General features: G+C 35.0%; 1 protein-coding gene across 1 annotated transcript; it reads right to left on the bottom strand.

The window, feature by feature from the left end:
* Window positions 1-4,733: 4,733 nt before the first annotated feature.
* Window positions 4,734-10,762, bottom strand: LOC131017177 (protein argonaute 4-like). The gene is given in 26 exon segments (XM_057945913.1): window positions 4,734-5,224; window positions 5,328-5,359; window positions 5,469-5,563; window positions 5,929-6,002; window positions 6,111-6,222; window positions 6,347-6,410; window positions 6,860-6,925; window positions 7,173-7,303; window positions 7,522-7,647; window positions 7,649-7,660; window positions 7,795-7,907; window positions 7,997-8,162; window positions 8,242-8,355; window positions 8,437-8,484; window positions 8,486-8,500; window positions 8,633-8,740; window positions 8,827-8,943; window positions 9,025-9,187; window positions 9,277-9,374; window positions 9,463-9,560; window positions 9,700-9,836; window positions 9,904-10,128; window positions 10,216-10,421; window positions 10,527-10,640; window positions 10,642-10,725; window positions 10,727-10,762. Coding segments are annotated over 26 exon segments (2,730 nt in total). The 3' UTR covers window positions 4,734-5,048.
* Between the last annotated feature and the right edge of the window lie 682 nt (window positions 10,763-11,444).

The following is an 11,444-nucleotide window of genomic DNA, read 5'->3' as shown; positions in this document are numbered from 1 at the left end:
GTTTTGTTTGGAAGGACTTGTATTATTTTGGTTTTTCTTTTTCTACTTTTTACTTGTTGGGTTTATGCTATTTTTGCTTGTTGGGCCACTATTATTTAGTCTCCTTTTCTGTTTGATAGCACTACAATTTTATGATATATTTATGTGAAATATTGTGTAGTAAAGGAACCAATGTGGTCTATTTTTTAGTCATCGACATTTTTTTGGAAACGGAAACAGCTCCAAAATTTTTATAATTCAAGCAAATTTAGATTATGTTATATGCATTACAAAAACGAAACTAATATACATAGGATCTTTAAAAAAAATGTAAAAAAAATTGTGAGCATATTGATTAATGTGGTACTTAAGAAGTAACATGTCGAAATTCGGCGAGAATTTATTACTACATCCGTCTCATTACAAATGTCTTAATTTTTCTAATGAGATGTTACATTACAAAGTCTCATTCTTTTTGGGGAAATAATTAAAAAACTAATTAATTAATGGATCCACTACCTACTCTTTCTATACTTATTTTTACAAATCTCAATTTATTTTTCTCTCTTCACCTAACTCATTTTATCTACTAATTATATATTCCTTATTCTTCGTGCCCAAAAATAATGGAACAATTGTAATGGCACGGAGGGAGTATATTTTTATGTACAAATTTGTGCATGAAAAACATGCTAGCTTCAAAAACATAAAACATAAAAAGAGATGGAGTATAAGATTTTCTTTTTGTAATATCCAAAATTTTTATTCTAATTTTTCCATGCGCGTATTTTGCCTTAGAAGATTTTGGGAACTCTTTACCATGTGTCGTGTTCTTAGCGCGCCACATGTATAAAATATGTGGTTCAGATTTAGTATTACATACTACCTAAGAAAACGGTACAATCGGAACTCAACCTTATAGGTAGTATCAAATTTGGATAACACATTTTGTACATGTGGCGAACACGTGGCTAAGGACTTCCAAGGCAAAATACACGCAGGGGTAAAATAATAATACAATTTTTTTATATTAATTTTTTTTAATCTAATTTTTTTTAATGCCTATAATTGCAACATGCATAATTTTGCACACAAAAAATGCATTGAGGCCGTCACATAGAGTCAGCGACCACCGCTGACCCCTGCACTTGCCATCACTTGGCCATCGCCGCCTCTCAACACTCCTGCTCATCACCCGCAATAAATTTTTATGTGCAATGTTAAGAATATTGTTGTGTTCAATCTATAACAATATATAGTATAAGAAGAGAGTTTTAATAGTATATTTTTATCGCCAATTTTTTCCTCTTCCACTATTCTTTCCATTTAACCCATTATTTTCTCTCCATTTAACTAACTAATATGTTGGATTGGTCGTGATTCTCTCTCTCTCTCTCTCTTCTTTTTTGTTTCTTTTTTCTTTATCCTTTTCTTTTCGATTTTTTCTTTTTAAAAAAAATATTTTTCACTTTTTAGAGTTTTTTAAAATTTGTACACTTTGGTTAATAAAAAAAACTCCATCCGTCCGTCAAGAGTATATCACTTTGGTTGGACACTGGATTTAATAAAATGGTTGGTGATTTTTATGTCGTGAAGAAAGGGTCCCACCATTATTTGAAATGAATTGTTGAAATTGAATAAGAGGTTATTTTTTTTGTAAATAAAAGGTATTTGTAAGGATGAATGATAAGGAAAAAATGAGGGACCATGTCCTAAAAAAGGAAGTGACATACTCTTTGCAGATGCTCAAAATGACAATTGTGACATATTCTTGATGGACGGAATGAGTATTCAATATACATATCAAATTAAAGATCATGACAAGAGCTTTAATTTAATTTATAAATTTAAAATAACAAAGACGTACAAATTAAAAGTTTCAAAATTCTCTCCAAGTCTCTTATTTTACACTCCAAGTTAGATTTTTAAAGAAAGTTAGTTTTTGAATTTTTTAAAGAGTGTTATATAGTCATTTTAGGCTTAAAAGACTATAACACCCTTTGATTTTTTAAACTTAAAAGAGTGTACACGATGGCGCCATCGAGTACAAAAAAGTCAAAGAGTGTTATAGTCTTTTAAACTTAAAATGACTATATAACTTATCTATTATAAACTAGGGCTATAAAACTTATGTTTTTATGAAAGAGGGCCAATTATAGTGCATTTAATTATTTTCATATATTTTGTCTTGTGTTTGGATTGTTCTAATAATTTATTTCATATTAATTGTATTTGAAATATGAAATTTAAATACTCCCTCCGTCCCACTGTAAGTGAGACCCTTTTTTTGGACATGGGAATTAAGAAAGGTGTATTTTGTGTGTAGGTGAAAAAGTGAAAAGATGTTTAAAGGGAAAAAAATTTACCCAAAAAGGAAAGAGTCTCACTTACAATGGGACGCCCAAAATAGAAAGAGTCTCAGATACAGTGGGACGGAGGGAGTAATATACAATTGAGTTTTATACTCCCTCCGTCCGCCAAAAGTATTCCACAATTACTATATTTGGCGTCCGCAAAAAGTATTCCACTTTCCTTTTTAAGCCATGGTCCCACCATCCACCTTTATATTTTATCCTTACAAACACTCTTTATTTACAAAAAACTCACCCCAAATTCAATCTCAACCACACATCTCATAAAGTGGTGGGGCCCTTTCTCCACTACATCAACATCATCACACATTTTATTAAACTCTGTGCCCGGCCAAAGTGGAATACTTTTGGCGGACGGAGGGAGTATGATTTTTAAATTTAATAATTTTGTTAAAATTCAAATTAGGTGTAGAAAATTGTATTAGTTCATTTTAGAATATACATAATATTCAACTAATTGTAATATTTTTTCAATATACGTAATTTCCAAAAATGACGATATTTTAATAATTTTATATAAGTTAATTTTTAAAATTTTAAATTTATTATAGCCCGTGCATTCGGAAATGCATACTAGTATTATATGAAGAAGTGGTCTTAGGTACAATCGGGTGTATCGTACGACTGGCTTGACTCACATTCAATTCAAACCCTGACTCGCATCCTGATCCAAACCCGCAACTTGATTCAAATTGTGTAAATGACACTGCTTGTAATTGATACTATTATGTTATATCAATGACATTGCGTATAAATGACACTGTGTATAATTGACACTATTCATAAATATAAATGACACTTCCTACAATTGACACTATAAGATTGTAAATGACACTATAATATTTTAAATGGCACTATAAGATTGAAAATGACACTCTAACATTTTAAAATGTTACTGTGTCATTTATATAACCGAATAGTGTCATTTACACGATTTGGGTCAAGACGCGGGTTGGATCAGAATGCGAGTTAGGATCTGGGTGTGGGGCAACCCGATTGTACAGTACACCTGGTTGTACCCAAATTTTTGTGTTATATGAAAACACAATTTTCTAGCATTAATATTTTTGTGGTAAATTCTTGACAGTCTTTCTTTTCCAAATTTTCAGGCATATACAAATGTGATTTCGGTAACAATTTCAAAAATTTAGACATGATTTAAGTCACAATTTCAAAAGTTTAGACGTGATTTCGATAACAATTTTACTCAAATGCATTTCAACAATCAAACCAACAAAATTCATTCAGTATCTTCACCGTAAAAAAGAAATATCAATCGAACTTTGGGACTATGCTAAATTGTGAGGATCATCATCACACTTAAGTGCACTAAATCGATGATTGTTATAATACACTTTTAATAGTGTATGATTTAGGGGATGAGGAGAGTATTAATTATAATTTAATTGAGGAATATTGTGACAGTCTAAAATCAAATCATTTATTTAAAATTATTAATTTAAATTTCAATTATTTTGATTTAAATTATGAAGTCATTGAAAATTTTATTATATATCAAGCTCATGAATTATCTAGTGTTATATATATATATATATATATATATATATGAGGAAGTTCAATAGGAAAATAAATGTTTGCAAAGAAAGGAGAAACAATTTCAGCCATTAATCATGATCCATCTAATGATCAATAATTAAGATTAAATTTCGCATCCAGATTTTTGATAAACATTTGGTAATTGTGTTGAACGTATCCAGGTTTCGAATCCCAAAAACTCTAAACGTTCAATAAATTTATTGGTATATTCAACTGCATTACTGGCATGTTCAATATTTCTTAATTTCTTGTGTAAACTCATTTTCTTGTAGAATGCGATCCTAGCATTAAAAAAAATAGATATATATTTCTTCAATAGCCAATTTTTTATTCTCATTTTACCTCTATATGTATTTTTTAATAGCCAATTTTATATTCTCATTTTTACCTATGTGTATTTTCCCTTCGAAGATCGCATTTTTAATGTGCCACATAAATAAAATATATGATGCAACATATCGCATTTTTAATGTGCCACATAAATAAAATATATGATCCGGAATTGGTATTCCAATGCTTGAGTACTATATGATTCCATTACTATATATATATATAATTCAAATTCCACTAAATTTAAAATAAAAAATAGGAAAATTATAATCCTAAACCCCAACACATCTCACACTCACAGTTGCACACTTTTCTTCACAGACCACCCCACCAGCACTTGCAATATTCAGACAAAAGATACACTCTCACTTCCCCAGACGACCTATAATTTCTTCAACTCTTTCTCTTCGCCAATCTTTTCTTCTCATCTGTCTTACTTTTTGCCGTGACCTCTAATTCAATGTCAACTCACGAATTCGAAGTAGGGGAGCTTCATTTTTAACATTGACAATAAAACTAATATAAACCAACACATCAGCATTTGCAACAGGATATTTAGGAGTCGGATAAAACCCTAATGCATAATTTAGGAGCATAGCCAGATTCAGAGCCCTCACAAAGGCCACAACTGAAACAAGCTTGCCCTCCCGTGCGATCAATACAGAGATAACCAAAAAACATCGCAACGGGGAGATCTGCACGGTTAAATACAACACACTAAAAGCTACGAGTTCTGCTCTCAATAGGAAAACGTCTCAAGTCATGCGGAAAAGCTGCATACAACCTAGTAGTCCACATAATACAGGCACCCTAACAGAAGAACATAGAGTTACGCACACTCTCCTGCAACTTAGGCATCGGGGGAACAGGTGGAGCAGTAGCTGGCCCAGCCCCGTTGTGGCTAGATGAAGTCTCCGACGCATCCTCAAACTTCATCCACTGGCCCAACTGGGTGGCAGCCAAGTGGGCATAGCATATTGGGGCAACTGCAGAATGCACACAAACAGGAGAGTCAGATAAGGAACTGGAAGTCGAGAACACCAACATTGAAGATGTATAGAAATAGAAATCTTCTAGTCTTTAAATTACCAACGGATATAGCCGTGGTACTGCGCTGATAACTGCAAAGATCATGACAAGAGTGTTAGGATAAATCAAAGAGTTCAACACACTGCACTCGGTAGTGTTGTAGTGTATATTGGTTTTTTCCCGATCTGATGATCCACTTACACATAAGATAGGGAATGGACAAGTTCTTGCAAGTCATCGGGCGAAAAGCCCACCTCATCTAATAGGACATGGTAATGAGTAGGCCTCGTTGTGCCCTACAAATGAAAATTGAAACAAGTTAGCAGGTTCCTCTATAACCTCATTTCGAGGAAAGACTCAAAGACTACTGTACAGTATGTAAGTTCAAAGAGTGAAATCATAAGTTATAACTTATAAAGCATGACTTGATTTGCTGATGGAATCTAACAAATCAAGACACTCGACATAGCTCAGAATTAGACAAGGAGCAGAAATAAATGTAAAAGCATTTGACTTACAAAATAAATACACGATGAATTCAAACACAGAACAAATTCCAACCTTAATACACAAATTTAAACAATTTCTCAAAAAACGTCATTCTTGATGGTTGATAAATAAAAGTACTCGCATGCATAAAAGAAATTAAAAAGATGCTTACAATCATCCCAGCATGTGCACACAAGTAAAAGTCATAGTTCCTTGGATGACAAACTTTATTGTCTATTATTGTCCCTGTAAAATTGGAATAGCAATAAACTCCAATGAGAATCAAATTCTTCCACTCCCATAGGACATTGAGGAAATTTCATTCAAGAAAATGATAGTGTGAAAGTGTATCACCTGGCTGCACATTATCAGGAGAATTTGGCAGAAAAAACTTGGTGTGGTGATTTTTCTGTGCAACAATGACCACAAACTTCGGATTCCATTTTTCATCTAGGAACTTGCAGGACTACAGAGTTTGGAAGAAATGGTTGAGAACTAGATATGCCTCATTGCATTTACAAGGAAAACCAAAGAACTATAAGCCATATGTATTGCAATGATGGACAATGGAGAATGGAGGGAGCACTGACCTCTATAATTTGGTTCAGTTCAATATTCAGAACCTGATTGAACTGTGATTCGCTCACACCATCTCTGAGTTCATTCAAAGCAAATAACCAAACATAAATACAAGAAATCTAACCGTACAGCTTAAGGTGAACTCTTGCCACTCCAACACCCAACTCAAACAAAAACCTACTTAATCTATGAGAACTTTCCTTTTTTTGTTGATAAGCAACAGAAAAATTTATCGACAGTGATTGAGTACAAGATAGATCCAGTGTATCACTCCCTTCTCAAAACTCGAAGTTAAAATTCGTTGTTTTCTTAACTGGACTCATCTTACATTAGGACACAATGCAAAGAACATTTGATTTCTATATCTAGTTTCTAAATCCGTTGTTTTCTTAACTTGGGGCATTTGGAATACATTTAAGGTATATTTCATTATCCTCTTAAATACAACTCGAATACTGCTCAATATGCTTGATTCAATTTGTCATCTTGCCAGTGAGACAGATATATTAGGTTCACAATGCTACCTGAATATGATAATCTGATCTGGCTTTCTTTTCCCAGAACTCACATAGAAATCCACCAGAAGCTCCCTACAATAGGAATGAAAGAAAATTAGGTCACACATCATAAACAAGCATTTTACTTTTTCAAGTTAATATAGAGATGCAGGTTAGATTGTTTGCTCCAGTTGTAATGTCAATTATCACATGACCTAATTTTGAATTGCAGTACATCAGAGACTAAGTAGAGCAATGAAAAACAAGAGTGAGCTAGAACTGTAATAAATGCCATACAGTTAAGACAACAGCAATAAATAACTTTAACCAAAAATCTTACCTCATGATTCCATCATCTTCAGTGTCGGACACACGTTTGTATAGTGAATCAATCATCTCAACCTTCGGAGATTGAGTGCGCACACAAGCTCTATAGCGAGAAATTGAAGGCCACTGCCTCGAGCTGACAACCTGCATAGTAAACAACACAAGTCTCCATTGAATGTACAAATAAGAGGAAAAACTTGATGGACTTGTATAGTTTAAATTTTGACTTAAGTACAATTTGATGCAAAATTATCAAACCTTCCATAGGAAATCAGTAACAATGATCCTGTAAAGGATATAAACAGAAGATGAAGGAAATGAAAATATAATATATAGAGAGCAAGGGGGATTAAAGCCCTTACAGCAGCAATTGATGGAATATCAGATTGTCCAGGTGAGCCATGTGACACATCCATGCCAAGAATCAGGGTGGGAGACTTAGATACTACAGGAATTGAAGGAGATATCTCACCGGCTAACATAGAGTTTCAGCCCACCAAGCTGCCAGAAAGTAAAAGTGAGCAAAAGACGCTGCAAACTAGCCTGAAGCTATAATCTTAAGTTGATTATCTTAAGATGAATGTTACCAAAGAAATGTCTAGGAAAATGAGATAGAATTTGATTTGGAAATTAACCTTGGCATTAATCTTCAACAGAAGATTGGTAAGATACTGATCGTTGACTCTCATGGGAGCCAAGCACTGAGTGACAACTCCAAAATCAGACAGGTTTTTGCGCTTCCATGGACCTTACAAGATTGGTCCATCATACAGTCATATCAAATTTAATCTTAACTCTTATCAGAAAATTACCGAATATAAAAATATTAACACAAACCATAGATGTCGCAATTCTTTCGCTCTGGGAGCAAACAAAGTAGAAACTTTGGTGGGCCAGGAAGCTTCGACTGCACCTCTTCAAACATCTTATCCACTCTAACCATGGGTGGGGCACGTCTGAACTGCTGATTTTCTTCGAAAACATCAAATGGTTCTTCCACAGTCTAACATAAAAATTGTATATAGTCAACCCAGTCATTTACAAACATAAACAGCCAGGTCAAAAGTATATGGACGACATACTATTCCTTTTGATTCACCAACTTTCGTCAGATCTCTGATCAGGCTGCGCACATCACAGCGAGCAGAGAAGTTAACCACTGCCCAGCGCTCAATCTTGCAAGCATTAACAAATTTCTGTCCGAACATACAAGGGGTTATAAAAACATGGAATTACATTCAGATATTTTCTAAAAGAAAAGGTGACGTGCACTAAACCTTATTATTGAAATTCCACCTTCCGTTCCGAGTAAACAGATCGTCTCCAGTTAGCTACTTTTAGCTGCATTCAAACATAAAGACATTAAAGGAACAATGCATTTTATCAACAATATATTGAACACCACTGTCATAATCAATCTTACACATATGCATGACATAGTGTGGAAGGACTATAAGTATGCCAAAAACATACCTTAGGGGGTGGGAGAACACGGCCCTCAACTTGAGTAAAGTTAGCATTGATGGAAATGCCGCAAGAACGAAGCATAGGCTCAGCATCGTAGTTGTTGATTTTCAAAGCCTGCAATAACCAAAAAGTAAAAGAAGTAAGATGAAAATTACATACTATACTAGGTGTATAGAAATCTAGAACAGAAGAAAGCATACATTACTCAGCACCGACATCCTCTCCTGTGGCTTTTGTCGTGATTTCTCAACCAAGGATGAGCGTTGGAAAGTTGACAGAGCTTTTGTGTAACGTTGCAATGAGACCAGAGAACATAGCTAATACAAGCCAAAAATCAATCAACATAACATTTTCGTGAATAAGTATTTTATAGAATTGAATCTAATCCACATTTCCACCTCAACAGGGAAATATGTTGGTCGTTTAGGCTTCCCAACATTAATGCAAGGGAGATCAGCAGAATATCGCAAGTCAATGTTACGGTGCTTCACAAAGTAGTCATAGACAGTCACTTCTATCGGTTCGCCATCACCATCCTTACTTTTCTGCTTTAGTGTGAACCTGCAAATTTTCAAAAGGCTAACCTTATTAAATTGGTGCAAAGGATTTGAAAGAAAAGAAGGAAAATTGAAGGGAACAAGGAACCGTACAGTTGCTCTCGGCAAGGCTTTTCACTTAACCCAGTTATTTTGAACTCTTGGTTTGTAGGAGTTGTTGTGATCCTCAAATTCTTAAGAGTGCGTTTGGCCTGAAAAATTAGGATTGAAGACAAAATCTAATCAATAGAGGCACCCTCTATGCAATCACAAAGGAAGACTGAGAAGCTTTATTCTCACCTTTGCCCAATCAACTGAGAACGGATCTCTCACATTTTGATTGGCACACAGAAAGTCAGCAACAGGCCCTGGCTGGATGATCATGGTCGTAGATACATCTGGGATATATACAGCCAGCATTTATGATCAATTAAAAAACTAGAAGAGACCATATGGTAACAATAGATACATACTCAAAACCCAAAATGGCTAATATTAGTATATAGGTGGGAATAATATATAGCGACCAGACATTACCAATATTCAAAGATAAGCCACTTTGTGTAGTTCTGAAGCTTGAATGGAATCCTCGGCAGCCAAGAACACCGCCTCCAACATCAGCGAAGTTCTTTGGATCATTATGGAAGAACGATTGACGAACCAGAAGACAACCCCTGACAGAAAGGATACAATAATGTTTAAATGCATACATTAGCATTTCAATGCACAAGCATAACTTACTGCTTTGCCGCATGTTGTCTTAAGATGATATCCAAAACCCGAAAGGCCTCCATGGAGTTTTCTGATTCCTGGCCACGTAAAGCATTTGCTATGGCTTGCATAGGAATTTTAGCAGCAAAACTTATCTCCACTTTGAAGGTTTTGGACTGGTAAGGGCGTCTTAACCTTTTCTTATCACTTTCATTGGGACTCCCTTTTCCTCCGGGACTGCTATTCCCATTGTTCCTGAATGCAGGAATGCACAAGCATTAAGAGACCACAATTACAATAATACCTCAGTAACAACCTTTAAGTAACAGAGAGGATACGCACCTACTCGATGTTACATCCTCAAGCACAACAGTGAACTCAAGTTTATTGCGAGGAAGTGAGCCAACAGTGAACAAACTTTTCTCTCCATCATAAGCAAATTCCTTGCCAGCCAACTCAGAATCGTATGTGTCACGAACTCGGTCAAGCACTTTCCTACCGACACCCTTGCCATCAACAGGGCGGCCATCTTCATAGAAAAGGGCAACCTATCAAGTAACATGAAAGAGAGTTGGAGAGTCAAATGAATAATCATTAATCAATGATCTTATGATCACAGAAAATGAAAAGAGACTATGTGACTACAAACGTACACTATAATGAAAGAAGTGCCCATCAACATTATTCACATTCACTTTGAAGTGGTTGGTTAGGATAGGAACTTTGTTTCCTCTAGTTCCAAACCCACGTCTAGCCATTGGAGCCCGGATAAACTTTTTTCACTTCTGGTTCGGTAACAACTTTTATAGGAGTCACATTTGGAGGAACGGGAGGTGGAGGAGGAAGAGCTTCATGAGGCCCCATTTCCATCATGCTCAGATGGATCCATTGCCAGATCTAGTAAGAAAGGACCATAATTAATCGCGCATATAATTAAAAAAATGTGAACTCTGCTAGTAAGAGCATATTAGGAAGGTGTGTTTCCCACCAAAACAAAACAACTACACAAATGGAATTGTGTAACAATGTAAAATGATCCAGAGTATATTGACTCTCTTCCTCATGGAAGAGCATACTCTTCAAACATGAGGCAATTAGATGAATATTTCTATCGTCTAAATAAAATGCATTGACAAAAGGTATCAAGTACAACAGCACACCCACGAAGTAATGCTATAAAAATCCACAGCAGAGCAAGCCGTCCAAATCAAATGCAAAATCACAAGTCTAATGGAAATTCTACTTCCCACATTTCCTTGCAAATGCTTATGGGATCTGGATGATAAAAGACAATAAACTAAAAGATTTCTTTTGACAGACACACACACAGAGAGAGAACAACAACAACATGCAAATCTGGACAATATCGTGTGTATGATAACAATAGCAGCTATTCAAAAATGTCAAAAACCGGAAACTGAAGAAAACTTAAAATGTACAAGAGGTAATGAAGCTTATTAAGTAGAGACTCCAAGGGAGTAACCTGAAGAACTGCAGAACACAAGCTAAGAGCTCTGACAAAAGAAATGCAGATAAATTTGAAAAAAAAAAAAAACAAAAGTCTTCATCTA

Source organism: Salvia miltiorrhiza, chromosome 1 (assembly GCF_028751815.1).
Source record: "Salvia miltiorrhiza cultivar Shanhuang (shh) chromosome 1, IMPLAD_Smil_shh, whole genome shotgun sequence".
NCBI classification, from domain to species: domain Eukaryota; kingdom Viridiplantae; phylum Streptophyta; class Magnoliopsida; order Lamiales; family Lamiaceae; genus Salvia; species Salvia miltiorrhiza.
This window is presented reverse-complemented; position numbering and strand designations above follow the sequence as displayed.